General features: G+C 30.0%; 1 protein-coding gene across 2 annotated transcripts in view; it reads left to right on the top strand.

Moving 5' to 3' along the window:
- Positions 1-17,870, top strand: part of LOC107456331 (uncharacterized) — a 78,450-nt gene that overhangs the window by 57,561 nt on the left and 3,019 nt on the right. For both annotated transcript variants that reach the window (XM_043052380.2, XM_071183104.1), the window contains exons 3-7: positions 1,566-1,651; positions 6,212-6,304; positions 12,096-12,155; positions 16,122-16,205; positions 17,516-17,656. In XM_043052380.2, coding sequence (XP_042908314.1) covers positions 1,566-1,651; positions 6,212-6,304; positions 12,096-12,155; positions 16,122-16,205; positions 17,516-17,656 — 464 coding nt within the window. The remainder of the gene's footprint in view (positions 1-1,565; positions 1,652-6,211; positions 6,305-12,095; positions 12,156-16,121; positions 16,206-17,515; positions 17,657-17,870) is intronic.

Genomic DNA, 17,870 nt, shown 5'->3' with positions numbered 1-17,870 from the left:
CAATGACTTAAACAAAAAGTTTTATTTTAACTGACAAATACTATATTATAATTTTAACTTTTTCCATGACTATACTCATTTTCTTACTCTTTGTTTTTTATACATTTTATATTTTTGTGATAAAATAAAGAACTTATAGTTGTTCTGCTTCTGAACACTGATGAAAACGCAAAATGATGGGCTTCATCAACAATCAAAAATATATACATTTATTTTACAAATTCCATATTAGGGTGCCGCCATTCAGAGAATTAAAAATACAAAATTATCTTTAGCGAAGCCGATGCTTTACATCCGGCGTTCAGTGGCAGACTACTATTTCATATTGTTTAACAACACATGGCTTTAGCCCTTTTGTGGGAAAGACTTTAAAACAAAACTTACAACAGTTACTTTTCTCAACGACTGAAATTTAGAATAGTGTAATTAAGAAAAATATGTGAACTGTTTGCAATTTCAAATTAATATTGAAATGTACAGGTTTATAATTTTCTATAGTGAAAAGTTTTTGGAACTTCAGTGTTCAAAAAAGTATACAAAAGCTAGATGTTAAGGATTACGAAGTAATCCGAAATGAACTGCGAAAGCAGTTCCTGGGGTTGGCGAGCACCAGCGAGCAGGGAGCGAAGCCTCCTAGTATATATATATATTGCAATGTCTCAGTTATACACGTAATTCAACTTAAAGTAATATCAGTGTGACTTCTGTTGTTGCAGATTAGATGACCAATAACTTACATTAGGTTGTAAGAAGTTAGTTTAGGCAGGACTGCTGATTTTTTTTGCTAGTTATTTACTGTTAGCTTGTTTTTTGCGGTTATTAATTGTTTTTTTAGTATTAATTTTTTTATTAATAATTGTTTATTATTTTATTTGTTTTTGTGAATTTTAATTTAATTGTTACATATGCTTCATAGTGTAATAACATTTGTGTAATAACAATTCATAGTGTAACAACAATTGTGATCGGTGGAGTGCCCAAAATATTGTGTCGCGTGCCATAAATGGCACGCGTGCCATTGGTTCGCCATCCCTGGTGTGGGGTATACCGGGCAGTGGCACTTAACCTTAAAAAAACATCAGTGTAGGGTATACCGGGCAAATATATACCGGGAAGAGGCACTTAATCTTAAAAAAACATCAGTGTAGGGTTAAAATATCGAATAAATGTAATTATATCCACGAATAAATTCATATCAAATCGAATGTAATAAATATTTCGGACATTCACCAAAGCATATCTGTGATTGTCGACATACATCGGTGAGGGTCCGAATGTACAAGAATGTAATGAAATATTCGATCTTTCACCTACGTATTTGGTGTTTGTCGATATTCACTGGTGAAAGTCAACAACCACCGATTTCGGTCTTCGCCGTGACATATATAAAATAGGCTGTGTGCAAAATTTGATTTAGCGAATTTTTAATGTATCTCTTATGAAATACATGTATGCAAACATTTTGAATAAATTATCAATTGACTAAACCTCGTTTAAGTAGAATAATTGAATTTTCTCGAAGTAAATTGTAAAACAATTATATGGAGTTTAATATTCTGTTATAGGTACTCTCATATTTACTATAGTGTTAATTGTTTTCTCCATTTGCTGTGTGATTACATCTGTTCTGCTATTAGTTGGTCTTTGTGTGGTAAGATTTTATCTTTATTTCTTTATTACGTTAACTAACATTGCCTTTATAGTTCGAAAAGAACATAAATTCTTTTCCTAGATTTTTCTTACTTTACTTCAAATTTCTCAGTGATGATATGTTATTGTTCGAAAAAGTAATTTTTATTGTAACAAAACTTTGCAAGAAAAACGCGAAATAATGTATACAAAATAAAAACAAACATTTTTCATTAAAAAAAACAGTCACTGATTCTTTCAAAACTATCAGATACCAAAATTTGCCAGGTTTATGCCCATATGCATATATGGCAGTACTTTTACTTTCGTTACTTGTACCGCCGGTACAAGTAAAAAGTACGTACTTTTACTTGTACTTTCGTTACTTTTTTAGGGAAAAAGTACAAGTATTTGTAACGGAAATGTTGAATGAAATCGTTACTTTTTTCTAAAATTCGGTAAGCCTTCTAAAAAAAAAAATTACTTAAAAAAAATGCTTATGTTTTTTGTAATTTATAAAATTAATGTGCAATATATATGCATTCACAGCTAACTTCGTGTTTAAATACCTGATTTCCCGTGGAGCGCTAATTCAGCGTGGTTAAGCACGTTCTGAGAAATTCTCGCAGCAGACTCAGTGACACCACTTTCGAAATGCAATTATTTTGCAAAATGAATAAAAATATTAATTAGCAAGTTATTTTCATTCATTTTCGAGTTTTATGCATTTATTTAATACATTTTAAATAAAAAAATGGTGGATTTTGTTATTACGTTTATCAATTTTCTTTTTGAACTCACTAATAATACATTTTTGTCTTAATACATTTTTTGCTAAATACATTTTTACCTAGTACATTTTTTACTAAAATTATGTTTATGCCCGACCTTGTCAAACAATGCCCAGTCAAATCTTTAAGAACTTCAGAACTATATGTGCTATTGAAAACTATTATAATTACTATTTTAACTCTTGAAAACTCGAAGGTATTAATTTAGCCGCTGATACTAAAATTCGTTTACAAATTTTAATTATTCCGTTAGGCAGAAATGTTCGGAAAATGATTTTCTCGCATGACTTCAGCATTAGCCATTGTTACAAATAAAACTGTAGACTGTTCTGTTTCAACTTATACTGCACATTCAATTATTTTTTACTAGCTCAAAGATCACAAAGCTATCTGAAACCCCGTGTTTGCTTTGTTTATGTTTGTGCTTTTAAAACGCGTTTCTATAGAGTAAAACAATTTTAAATCAATGGTAATTTAAATAAATAAAAATAATAAACTAAAAATTAAAATCAATAGATAAAATTTCTTTTTCGTGCAAATCCATAAAAAGTTTGATATTAAAATTATATTTGATTTTAAAATTATATTATACGATTATATTATAAAATTATATTATAATATTCTTCCGAATTTAAAAATAAATTAATGTCCATAACTTTCAAAATTAAAAATAATTAAATAAATAACAACAATTTTGCAAAAACATTAAAGAACATAAGAATATTATTCAATAAAATTTTAAGTTACTTTGAATTTTCGATTTCCTAGAAATGTACTTTTAAATCGTTACTTTTTTATTTAGTACTTGTACTTTTTACTCGTTACTTTTTTTAAAAATACTTGCACTTTTACGCGTTACTTTTTAAAAGTAACATATGCCCATATGGTAACACCAAAAAACGCTGAAATTTTTAACGAAACGCTTTGGTAATGACTTTAAAATATAGCTTTTTGTATAGTAATGAGGTGGAATTACGTAATTTTATCATGATGCCTAGGAGCATGGCATAAAGACAATTTATTGTTATTACAATTTATACTTAATTTTCAATTTTTTACTTTTATTAAATATTTGGTGGTAAGAACAATGATTTTGAAAACCAGAATTTCTTGTTAACCGTTATCACACGAACAGAAAGATTACGAAATGAAAAGTTAAAATACTGTATATTTTTGTATTATTTCTGGATTTATTATCTTTTTTTTTACCAGGAGTGTCAATATAATACAAGAAGTGTAATTTTACCAGAATTTATTTTCCCGTGTGAGAACCGGGTTCTTTAAAGAATTGTTGAAAATGTAATTTCAAATTAAAAAATAAGTAGCAAAGACAAGAATGAAATAAGTAAAAGCATGAATGAAATAACTAATTTTTTTAATATATTAATTAATTTTAAGCTGCGCTTTTAATTTTTTTAAAATTATTTCCTGAAAAATGGTAAATAATAATTTTTTTTTCACTTTTTGCACTTTGTATGATAATTTTATACTTTATTTCGTCGCATTTCGTTTATGAAATAAAACCTATTAGACTCAAATAATATGATATATGTATGCCATAAAACTGTCCAAAATGTTACTTAAAACACTCTTTATAATTTTTCACTTTAATTAAAATTAATAAATAATGAGCGCAAATCCAGTCGTATTTTTGCATAGGCAATTACTTTTTAAAGGCATATAGTCAGAAAAAAATATTGAAATATTGTTTTTTTAAGTGAGAAAATATTATCAAATGTTGTTGTCCAATATATTAAATGCTAGCTCTCGGGAGATTAAACAAAAGTGTCCACTATTATTTTTATTTTCTGAAATAATGACTCTATAAATTCTTTTTTGAAAAAAATTTATCTAAAATTTTGCTTTTATGGTTATTATAACTTACGTTTTTACTCCAGAAATTGATATAAAGTGGGGATGAAGTAAAGTATTTATCTAATTAAGTGGACTTGGAGAAATCTTTTTCTTCGCTATTTTCTTAAAAGTTTTTATAAATAGCACCATCCATCAAAAGCGTTTCTTCATATCTCATGATTAATTTAATTAAGAAATTCAAAAAAACATTTAGTATACAAATGAAAAACTCATTTATCAAAAGATAATTCCATGCAAAAAAGAAATGTAACTAAGAATTAAGTTTTATTATTCAATTGAAAAATAGTCATTTTCTTAAAAAAATTAGATGTATAAATTTGAACGAAATTTTAGAAAAGTTAAATTTAAATGGAAAAATCTAATATTTAAATTGAATCGGTAGGATAGTTTTTGAAGAATAAAACTTTGAAAATACGATTAAAAGAGTCAGGAATAAGAATTTGAATGTATTATTAATTGAATAATTATACATATTTAAGCATAATCATTTTTATTAACTGAATAATTCAGCATATTTAAGCATAATTATTGTTTATAATTGAACATTTTAACATAACCACTGTGTATTAATTGAATAATTAAGCATATTTAAGCATAATTATTGTTTATCAATTGAATAATTAAACATATTTAAACATAATTATTGTTTATTAATTGAATAATTGAACATATTTAAGGTTAATTATTGCTTAATAATTGAGTAATTAAACGTATGTAAACATAATTACTGTTTATTAATTGAGTAATTAAACATATTTAAGCATAATTATTATTTATTAATTGAATATTTAAGCATATTTAAACATAATTATTGCTTATAACTTGAATAATTACATATTAGTTGAATAATCTTGATTTTTGCATGAGATTCCCATAAACAGTTCCAAAGGCATAGCGAAATACGAACTTAATGTCAAACGCTTTACTGCATTCTATTGACTATATCAATGATAGCTATATAACAGCTATATGTTGATAGTCCAGAATCTAAATCCAATGAAGAAAGGTATGTTAATTCATAGCAAAGTTTTGGTGTCTGATTATCGCACAGTGGGCAAAAAACAAAACGAATAACTGTTGATGCAACAATCGTATTTTTATGCTCTAAACCTTTATGTTTGACATAGAATATGCAAATTAATTAATGCTGATGATATTTCAAGTTACGAAATCAGACAGAAACGCGTACATACTCAGAATAAATATGCCTTTTATGATGGATTTGGATTCCTGACCCTCAAAATAATTGGAAGTAGCTACAGTCTGGGAAATTTGGTCCTAATATTAAATAAATAATCTCAAGAAAATGAAGCTATTGCCTGAATAAAAACTTCATCGACTTCAAAAATATGTAAATGGGAAACAGCAGACGGCATATTTCAAGCACTCACAATCCATTTCAATGGATTGTGAGTGATATTTCCTATTTACATATATTTGAAGCGAATTAAATTTTTAATCAAGGCATATGGTTCTAATAGTTCGGTCAGGAAAACATTCGAACGTTATACTCCTTACGCTAATTTTACTTATTTCGCATAATTGAAAGTTTTTTAAGCGAATTGAAAACTTTTTACCACAATTATCAAACTCCTATATCTAGAAATAAGTTCAGGTACAAAAAGTTTAGTTCATGTATAAAATAATTTTTAACAATTATTTATTAATTTAAATTAATTCTAAAATTTCTAAAAAATTTTCGAACTGTAAGATATAAAGAATTTTATATAATTTTAAACAATAAGTCTAATAGATTCTGAGTTATCAAATTTCTAAGAAGTAGTAAATTAAAAATTTGACTTTAAATAATTATAACTTTAAATATATAGAACTATAAATTTAAAGAACTATGATTTAAGGAATTAACTGATTTAAATATATACATATATAATAATGAATGTGTATTTTATTTCCAGGACAGTCGTATGCTTCTCATTCCGTGGCTGGTTTCAGTACTTTTAGCTACTGTATTAGATGCATTAATGGCAATTTATCTAATAGTAGAAGCGGTAATGCTTTGTTTTTAAACATTTATTATTTTTATTTATAAAAATAATTCTATCACTCCAATTTCAAATTAAAATAGTTTTGCCGCCTGTTTTGTACCTATTTGCGGCTGAAGCAAAATGTATCAAAAAAGAAAAAAGAAGCTTTAGTGGTCTAATACTGTCATAAAAGTGGCATGGTTATTTTTCTAACTTGGTTCAATTTCACTTGTATCGTTCCAAAAATCATTTTATTAACTTTATCACCCATATTACTGTTATACTTACAATTATTTTGCAAAAAATTGCATAGTTATAATGTTATAATAAATCTTTCAATTAATTAATGTTATTATACCTAGAAGGGAATAAACTTTAAATTCTTTGGAACCGTTATGCGATGAATTTTTCCTAACTATGATCACATATACGTAATGATGCGATTTTTCCTTCACGTCATTGTACATGAGACGAGTATTTTCAACTCCAGTCGCTCATGACGTGATTTCATTTTGGAACGGTAACACATGGACTGATCGGTAAGACGCGGTTTCTAGTCGACCTCACCCAAGTCAAACATCATTGGCAACGGTCAGTGAGTTGGTAGGTGACCACTTTGATCAGACAGGAAAGGGCCTAGGATGCTCGGTAACGAAATAACAAAATGAATAGACAGACTTTTAGCAAAGATATACATGAGAACAATTTTAAAAATAACGGAGCCATAAACTCTCGTACTTCCTTTCACCTTAAGTTGGAACTGCAGGGAAAGGTAGGAAATGTAATCCTATGCCTTTGAAAAGTAGTTATTCGCTATTTTGGAGTTAATTACACTTTAAATGTGCGTACAAATATAAATAAATGTTGTATTGTAAGAAATGTGTATCTTGAAACATGTTTTAGAAGTTTTATCATGTTAAATGTATTTAACCTATAAATACCTTCTCAGGAAAGCGAATGTACAAAGAAGGAGGTGTTTTAGTTTGGCGATGAATTAGTTTCCGAGAACGAGGGACTAACGCTTTGGCTATGTTTTGCACTGGTCAGCCAGCTCCTTCGAATCTTCTTGCCTTAGTGCATTATTTCAGTTTTTTACACTCGTAATTTTTTTTTTTTTTTTTGCTATTTATTTATTTTTGGCTTATTTTTCAGTTATTAATTTTTATATATTTTTGTATTAATTGTAAATTTTTTTGTAATTCCTTGTTTATTTTTTTCTGATTAATTAATGTTGGCTTGTTTTTTTTTCGTTTGTTTTTGTAGCCATTAATTAAACTTTATATCAAATTTTTGAAGATTCGGGATTTTCTTTCGAGAAGGAAGATAAGAGGTTTTTATAGAGATGTTTTTTTTTTTGGCGAGGCTTTTTAGGTCAATTGTTTTGCTTCATAGAAGCAAATATATTTCAGAAAAAAAAACAAACAAATAAATTACGTTTATAATAGAAAGGAACATTACAGAAAAGAAATGTGATTTCTTTATATAAAAAGAAATAACAGTAAATATTATAAAACATACGTATGATCTTTTCCATGATCAATGATTTCAGGCCTATGTTGACTTTTTCTTCCCCCACAAAACACCAATGTGGGATGAATTAAAAAAAAAAATTATAAACTCATAATAATATCATCGAAAAAAGACTCTCTCACCAAAAACAGAAGAAGTTAGAAATGGACAGGTCAAATTTCATTGGATAGAATTCCAACATTATTTCGAGACTTCTTAGCCATGGGAAAACGAAATAGCCTCATATATATGAGGCAAACTTATTTTAAACTATTCGGACCACTTTTCTGTAAAGAAAGGCATAAATAACTTAAATATTTTAAGAGCTAAACTTTAAAAAAAATAGTGCGTGGAGTACCTCCGCGCGGAAGAAGTTAAACTTCGCAACCTGCGACGTTAACTGTAGAAGAATCAGCAGAAGAATCAGTAGAAGAAGGATCACTAGTTCTATTCAACGACTCTTTTTCCTGCCCCGCTCGCTTCCGTGCTCTGTAATCACGGTAATATTGTGCATTTTTCCCTCGTGGACCAGTGGAAGTGCTTGTGGTTGCCTCATCGTATCGCCCTGGAAAATGTATTTGCATTAATAATGTATGTGAATGCGTCATAATGTACTTTCAGAAGAGAAACAATCAATTGATATTCACAAGAGACGAGCCTTGACATAACAATTGTTATCCACTAAATTTGAAAATAAAAAATACTGCCCTATTAAATTATATGTGTATCAAAACAAACTAAAAAAATATTTATAGAAAAACAATATTCGCGATCGCAACGCTCGAGTACGCCGTCTAGCGGGAGCCTGTAAATATCGGACATTAATTTATCACGTTTTCATTTAGTTCCATCAAAGTCATTGACTGAATCAGACGCCATTTTTTAGCAGCAAATAAGAAACAAAATTTCCCTAAGGAAAAGGCCGAAGAACTTGAAAAAAATCTCCAGAATATTAGTAAATCTTTCAGGAACAGAACACGCCAAACATTTGAAGAAAAATTCCTCAATAATTTTTAATTTCTATTATCAACAAACTTGCAACTGATGACTTCCGATTTCGGATACTGTTACAGATGTGTGTATTAAGGTAAAATGCATTTCTTCTGTCTTCAATTCATTACGAATTAAAGTGAAGTCAACATTGCTTTCGTCATTCCAGTGAATAAATATGAATTCAGAACATACAGAATTGTAATAGTTATAGCATATTCTTCTTCGTTATAGAATAGTATATATTTCTGTATCCATATAATTCGGAAAACAACAATAAAAAATTATCCAAGTTACTTGAAATAGTGCCATTTGTGCTGATTCTTAATTAATTTTAATCGTTTTCTTGGTAAGTATTTTTTAGTTTTGAAAGAATAAGTTCAACTAGAATTCAGCTATTCTGTTTTTAGCTACATATTCAAATTCATATCAATTATAAAATTTTGCTGTGTAGTATGTTATCTAAAAGTAATGAAGGTATAAACTATGTATCTATTATTTGAGAATAAAGTTTTCAAACAAGGAACTTATCATTTTGGAATTCTCCGGGAATCATAAATCAGGTAAGTGCAATGATTTTTACAATAAAAAATTTGCTTGTAAATATTTTTTTTTCATTTGATGATGGTTCTCTACAGAATGGTTTTTTACGTCTGATTAAGAACTATAAGAATAATAAAAAAAGAAACAATATGAAAGTTTTTATTTCAATGTTAAGAATTCTTAAAATCGTTTTTTTTATCCTAAGAATTCTTTATTTTCCGTTTTTTAGTTTATAATTTTTTGATAAAAATTGTTCTCAAAATACTTTTTTTGAAAAATTAAATGGTATAACATTATGTGTTTATGTATACTTCTTGTATATTCCAATGTTTGAAGTAATATGATTCAGAAAAGTATGGAATAAAAATTCGGTACTTACGTATTAACGCCACCGCCGCTACAGATTTGGCGGTTTTTAAGTGCCGCCAATCTACACTTAAAATTTTTGCGACAATTCATAAAATAAAACACTTTATTTAAAATCAAAATAGTCAATCGGATTTCGGTGGAAAATGAGCCGATATAGAGTTTAGCATAGATTCAAAACAATCATATCGCCATATGAACTCTGATAAATAAGATTCCAAATGAAATAACATTTCCAAAACGTACGTTTACCAAGATAAAGTTTTATGTTGTGGGAATTGGTACATTTTCGTTTTTTCGGTAAAATATTTCCCTCCTGAAAAAATAAAATTGCATCTTGTTTTGTTTTTGGCAAATCCCAAAGACGAATTTTCGTAGCACTAAAAATGGCGACAAAAAAGAATTGTTTTTTTTTTTTTTTTTTTTTGTTTCGTCAGCATTCTTTATTTTACGTTTCTTAGTTTCTAAATAATGATTTTTATTGAAACTTGAAATTTTTTGATAAAAATTGTTGTCAAAAAACTTTGTTTACAAAATTAAATTTCATAAAATTATGAGGCTTATGTATACTTTTTGTTCATTTTAATTTTTGAAGTAATATGATTCTTAAAACTATAGAATGTAAAGTTTAAATGGGCCTTTCATGTTATATCATTAAATTTAGTAATACTATTTCTCGGGCATTAGGTTTTAACTCTTATAAGAATATACATATTTTTTTCTGTTAATGTACAAATATTTTTCCGATGTGTTTTGGATATTCCTTCTCTAATAAAAAGAGATACCATTTTGTTTTCGGTTGTACAAGAAAGAAGATCAAGCATTTTTCTTTTTTAAATTTAATAAGCCACATTAAAGAAGGAACGTTGCAATGCTACACGCTACATTAACGACGTCTCCAGAGTAACTGAATGACGGTTCATATGGAAATCGCAGGTAAGCGTCTCATACAACAACGCCCCCTATAGTTCGTTGCGATCGCGAATTTTTATGACTTTTATTATTTTTATGCTAGTGAGAACCAAAACAATATGGAAATGAATGAGGGAAAACTGGATCCCTACCACGTGATTTCCCGCCCCATAAAAATGTAGCGCTAAACGTTTAACGCAACCTTGTTGGAAGTCGCATAAGAAGTATAACTTCAAAAACAATCTGGGGAAATGTTTCTATCCCGAAGAAAATTGCAAAAATCAATGAACAGTTCTTCAAATTTCTACAAGTCCCAGTTAATGATGTATTGGAGAATCTGATGATAAGCCCTTTTTTTCATAAAATTGTTAGTTTTCTTCATGTTAAAGCTTTAGTTAGTTTCAGAATTATCAGAGAGGGCGCTGACTAAAAATAGGAATAACTTGCCCTAACATTAATGAGCAACACTAAAAAGTTCACCATAGTTTAACATCTTATTCGTAAAATAGAGTACTTTCACGGAACGACAGAGCCTTCAAAAATAAGAAAATTGAGGAAAAAAAAGGAGCGAAACCAGGACAAATAGGTGAATCTATTAAAAACCAGAAGTTAGATCTTCTGCAGCTAAGCAGCGGTTCAGCTGAATTAATTGAGCTATTTGCGAGTTAAGTTGAGGGCTATTCTATTATTTTTTTATTTTTTATTCTTTGTTTTTCTCATCTTATATCCGTCGTTGAACAGCCGACCCAATTTTGAGTTTGCGACTATCAATGTTCAACTCCGTGGCCTTGTAATTTTGGACCCAACCCAGAAGGCAAAGCAGCTCCTGCATCAAATTATGGGAGAAATTTGTCTTAGTGGACGACTTTTTGATGGAACTAAACCGCATTTGCATTATGTGGATAGGAAAACCGCGAAAACCTTCCACGCTTAGCCTGGCGGTAAGGAGACTCTAACCCATGATCTGTCTACCACTGAGGTTATTTTTACGTCAGCACTGTGGTCGGTGTGAGCTGGGTGCGAAATTCGTATCAACCAAGCACCGCTGGAATCCGAACCCAGGTCACCTCATTGGGAGGCGATCGCTCTGTCTCCTGAACCGCACTGGCTCACTGAGGACTCTTTGGGGGCACTTTAGGTAAGAATCTCTATGGTGCAATGAGTTCACACCGTTGGTAAGGAAATGGGGTCTGTGAGTTCGATCCCAGCAGTCGACTATACAAATGACGCATATAAGCAGCAATTTGCACGATAAATTAATCATGGTTGAAAATCCTCTCGTTGGCTAAGGGGTAAAAGTTCGGAGGGAGGGATACCAGCTCAGGCATTTCCACGTCACCTGATCGTGCTTAAAATTACGTGGCATTCCTATCAGGGCAGCAAGCAAAAGTATAAGCTGTTTCCATAAAAAAAAATTAAGTTATTATAATTATTATATTCTGCGGGGGGGGGGGATGTCGGAAGTCTCCAATAATTTATGTTGGTTTACTTTCAGAGCTATGAAGAACATCTGATTGTGTTGTTCCTATCCGACGTTATTATTCTTGGATTAAATGTGAGTACAAGATAAATAGACTTTGTACTTGAATATTTTAATGAGTACCTGCCAGCTTTCTATTTATTTAATATCAACAAATCTCAAACTAGGGATGTACAGGGTATCCGGCAAAATTTTAATTAGCTGGTTATTACTTGGACCTGGCAAACGAGTTGCCATACTTGTGCCGGATACCCAAACCCAGTTTTAACCACTAATTACCCGGTACCGGGTACCAAGAATCATAAACCACTGGCCTGTATGGTAGGCAGAGAGCTGACCTCATGTTCCTGGTTCGAATTCCTGCCACAGACTTAGACGTTCTTTCCTTCTCTGTATTATCTATCTTTCTTACTGTGGGGGTAACGATGGTCCACCTAATATGATGACCCCTGAGAGAGTGGTCAACGCATCTGCTCTTCTTGTTTTCGAATAAAGAATGTCTATATATGGGTGGGCATTGGAAAAAAAATTTTCAACAGATATCTATTTATAACTGAACAACAATAATGTAACTTGGATCAATAATGATTTTGAAGATTGCTTAAAATTTAAAGAATCTTACTCAGTTTCAAAGTGACAAACATACCAATGCAGTTTTAAGGAGCAATGGCAATTTTGTATTAGAATTTTAAAGGTATCAGCTTGTAAGTGCAGTTTGTAATTTTAGGTACATTTTACTAGTACTATTCTGTAAAAGATAAGTTGAATTTTATATGACGAAAAAAAATAACTTAAGTCAATTTTTAATAAAAGCAATTTAACAAGTTCATTCTTAACTCAATAGTAACTTGGTTTTGTATATTAAGAGGCTTGCTTCGAAACAAAGTTGGAGGAGTCTTTTTCAAAAACTAAAACAGTTGTTCTCAGTTTCAATGTTTCAAATAGATTATAAGATAATAAGGTTAGTTATACTTTAAAACAACTCAAATAAATGGTAATTTTTATCATAAAATGAAAATACTCCAAGCTAAACAGTTTGACAAATATTAAACAAATCTTTAATTGCTCACCTTGGTATTACCTTCTTTGTGGATGCAAGAAACGAAAAATCACAGATAACAGCTTTGTTATCATGCGAGATCAAGACATTGTCTGCTTTAAGATCTAAGCGACAAACCTTATTTGAGTGCAAGTATGTCAAATCACAGAGAGTGTCATAAAGTCATGATTTTATGCGGTCTAGGGTACTTGGCTGCCTCATAAATGGCCTGTCTTGGACTGCATGTAGCAAAGTGTCCCGTAGCATGGGCATCACAAAAACTGCTACATCTGGTTCATTGAAGCAACAGTATTCGAGGAGGGGGATAATGTTTGGGTGAGATAATTTTGGGCAAATTTCAGTTTCATTTGCTTTGGCTACTTCTAAGGCGACAACTTTATCGGCAACCTCTCGGCCGGAGTTGTCAATCATTTTGTACACATCGCCAAAGGCGCCAGACCCAAGCTTATCGACGCAAACAAACTGATTGGCTTCTAGGATTATCATGATTTCTAGGATTATCTCTTCTGTGTTGATAGTATTCTCCTGATAAATCAGGGGGATGGGTTCGTCTTGATCAGCATCATCACTCTAAATGATATCAACAAATCTTCCCATTTCTTAAATTTTTTAACAAAGCGCAGGAAATCAATTCCCAAAATCAATTTTCTATTTAGCAAGAACTCTAATACGCACATTCAATCTTGAAAATACAAGTTAGAATGTCCAACAATGCCTTAAAAAGGGTTTATATAGTGTTTTAACAATGAATATGGTTTATTGTTCATGAGCTAACGATTAAAGTTTAATTGTTAAAAAGAAGTTAAATGTTTTGAACAATGAAATTTCGTTTAAGTTTTATGTCACCAAAAATTTTAAAATATCAATTCATTGTTCGAAAAATTATAAAATGACTTTGAAGTGAAACAATTTTTATTGTTGAAATGTCGCCATAAAATTGGACTTAAAATTCCTATATGGAAACACGAATATTTAAATACTTGCAAATTATAAGTATCTATACAAACTTATTATATCTATTTAGAATCGTAGCTAAAAATTAATTTGAAATAGTAAAGCAATTCGAGCGAGCGTCTTGATATTTAAGTAGTAAAATGGTAGATATAGAAATCTTTCAAATCCTCAGACGATTGAGGATTAAAAAAAATCAAAATCAGTTTTATTGCTGTGAAATATTTCTAATAATCGACTTTTTAATCACCTAAAGCTGCATCAGAAACCGCTTTTGGTCTCTAGACATTAATAAGTTAGGTTTAAAAGGAAAACACAACTGTTTAATTACAAATGCAAATATAGGTACTGAGTAAATGGGATTATTCTCTATTCTCCCCTCAAAGACATGATCCAGGTTAAAAAGCTTCCATACTTAACTTAGACAATCAAACGTATTTTAAGCGCTCACTAATAATAGTTGTTATGTTAACGTATACTACTCCGCACATTGGTTTAATTTAATATACCGTCATTTTTATTTTACTTTAAAAATACCCAGTATTTAACAGAAGATATAACAGTACATTCTACTAACAAATCAAATGAAAAAGTTACAAACTGGAGCATTAACGCTAAGTACATCACTATAGCTAAGTCTAACGTCGATCACTCTACGTCCAATCAATATCTTTCATTATCTTTCTCAGATATAATACATAACTCATAGTGAGAAACAAATGTACAGAGTGTGCAAAAGCAGGTCAACCTAATTAATATTTTACTTAATGATCAGATCTTTACGTTCTAGGACTCATTCTTAATGGTTTGAGGGGGTAACCGCAAATATGCTAATTAATTAGTGCAGATGTTATTTTAAGTTACGAAATCACACACGAAAAGAATTTTCTATGAATAAGCATACCGTTTTCTCAACGAATTCGGATTTCTGATCCCAAGACATAGGGGGAAAGCATGGTCCCCATAGTTTTGTCAGGAAAGCGATCCAAAGTTTGGACCCCTCAATGTTAATTTTAGTTTCTGCGTATTTTGCCTTATCTCGAGAACTCTTTGGGCGAATTGGAAATTTTTTGCACACAATTATGAAGTTCGCTTATCAAAAAGTAATTCCATGCAAAAAATAAATTTTCGTAAATATTTATTATTTTTTTTATCATTTTATTAAAAACAAATTGGAAATGAAATCTGAATTATAAAGTATACAATTTTTTCGCCATTTAACGTATGTAAATTTACGTGGTGAAATACTAATTTTGAGCAAAATCGGTTGAATAGTTTCGGAGAAATCGACTTTTAAATATACGAATTTTTTTTAAATTTGATTTCTCAAGAGCTATTCAACCAATTTCACGCAAATTTTGTAAGTTGCCATGTAAAACTGCATACTTTAAATGACGTAAAAATTTTATCCCTACAATTCAAAATTTTTTCGACTGCTATTTAATAAAATAATAAATATTTACAAAACAAATATTGTATGGAATTATCTTTGCAGACACGAATTTTGTATTTGTGAGCAAAAAATTTTCAATTCACTTAAAAATTTCTCGAGATATGGCGAAATACGTAAGAAGTTAAATTAATATTAAGGAGACCAAATTTTGGATCGCTCTCCTGAGCAAACTATGGAAACCATATTTGCCAGATAGCTGTTACCGAAATCTGAATTCAACGAAAAAAAGGCATGTTTATTCAGAAGAAGTACGTTTTTGTGTCTGATTTCGTAACTTAAAATATTACTTACTACTTAATAACTATTACTTAATAACTATTAACTATTACTTACTACTTAATAAAATACTACTTAATTAGCATATTTAAGGTCAATCCCTCGAACCATTAAGAATGAGTCCTAGAACGTGAAGATCTGATCATTAGATTAAGTTATTCAAGGTGGTCCTCCATTTCCAGACTGTTATGCCTTCCTTATTATGGCGGGATTTTAATATTTCAAATATTGATTGATATAACCGTATACTATTAACTATACACGTCGCCAAAAGAATTAAATACTTATTCATTTTTTACAGGTTTACAGCTTGCTGTGCGTTTATGCCCAGTATCAAGAATATTGCGCAGGAAGAGGTCATCCACAGTTTGGCGGAAACAGACCAGTGAATATTCATCCATATTTTTATTTTGCATACATTTTAAGCATGAAAATAAGTTCAATAAAACTAGAAAATAAATAAAAATTATTTTACAATAATTAGAATATGATCTTTATTATGAAGTAGGAATCGAATTATGTAATTCTTGGGGGGGGGGGAGCGAATGTTAAGCAACCTCTTAAAGAATGTTTTGACATATTTTTAGCACAACTATTTGTAAGTTTTACCATTTCCATCGATTTAGTACCCACTAAAGCTTTAAAACGTCTTTACTGAGGTTATACAAGAAACATAATTGGATAATGAATACAATACAATTGGTGACACAGTTATTGAAATGTTAGCAGATTCATTATCCTGATAAAAAATAGATACTGGCAGAGTTGTTCATGGAAGAAAAATCAATGAGGGACATTTAGCTTTCGAATTCAGTAAATGGTAGTGTTTTGTTTGCAACAAACTCACTGTACTGGTTTGGGGACAACGACTAACTAAAAAAAAAAAAAAAAGCATGATGGAATAATATCATATTAGCGAACATAAAAATTTAACAGTAATGTAAAACCAATTTCAATATTTTTTTCCTTGTTTGTTTGTTTGAGCTACAACTTTTACTAAAAGGCAGTTTAAATTTCATATGAAAGTGTAAAGAATGAAATGAAATATAAGTTTCAAGATACTCTTTAAAAATTAGTTCTGCACTTTTGCCCCGCAAAACATACATTTGTAAACGTCAAAATTTTCTGCAGTTATCATTCTTTTAAATGGTTTCATACACTTTAGGGTTTAGCTTCAACTTTTGTTTTGTAACAATAATTAAGTTGAAGAGATGTCCAAGTTAGAGGCTGAACTAGAATAGATTCTAACATTGTCTTATCAATTTTCGTTTGCACGATTTCCATTGGACAATTCGCATTCCTATCCCAATAAAAACGTATTCCTATTGGTTGCATCTGTAACTGATTGATCATTAATGGATTTCCAGTGGACAGATACGTGAAGCGGGGTCAGCTTAAATATCTCTGTTGTTACAGCATTATCTCTATTAATCACGAGATAAGCATTAACTCATTTAAAAGTAAGTAATTTATAGAAATTTTCTTAAGCAATACCGATTTGAGAAAGTAATGCAATAATATCAGCAAAAGTATACCGTACAATTCAAACATATCTTATCAGCAGAAAAATTACAAGCGATAATTACAAGCGATTCATTGCATTATCATGGTTGCATGCGTCATAGTACTTGCATTGCTATTTATTTAATTTGAATTGAATTTTAACTCATTAGGAATATAATTCCTTCATTCCAGCTTCCACCAGTGGAATACCACGGGAATAAATATGGATTATCAAAACATTCGAAACTTATAAACGAATCCAGAGTTACAAACAGTAGCACCATCTCTGCAATGCATTCGTCTGGATTTGCTATTCAAAGTGATATTGCATCGGTAAGTATGTATTAAACTAGTGGGCTGCTCCCCCTGCTCGCCAAGCTCACTTCGCTCGCTACTTACTTAGGTGCATTGCAAATGCACAAAATTCTAAGAATTCAAAACAATCATTCAAATCCATATAAAAACTCTTTTTTTTTACAAAAAATTACATCTTTTTAGTAAATACTAAGTCATTAAAATAAATTTGAATTCAAATAAATGACATGTA

Source organism: Parasteatoda tepidariorum, chromosome 7 (assembly GCF_043381705.1).
Source record: "Parasteatoda tepidariorum isolate YZ-2023 chromosome 7, CAS_Ptep_4.0, whole genome shotgun sequence".
Taxonomy (NCBI): Eukaryota; Metazoa; Arthropoda; class Arachnida; order Araneae; family Theridiidae; genus Parasteatoda; species Parasteatoda tepidariorum.
This window is presented reverse-complemented; position numbering and strand designations above follow the sequence as displayed.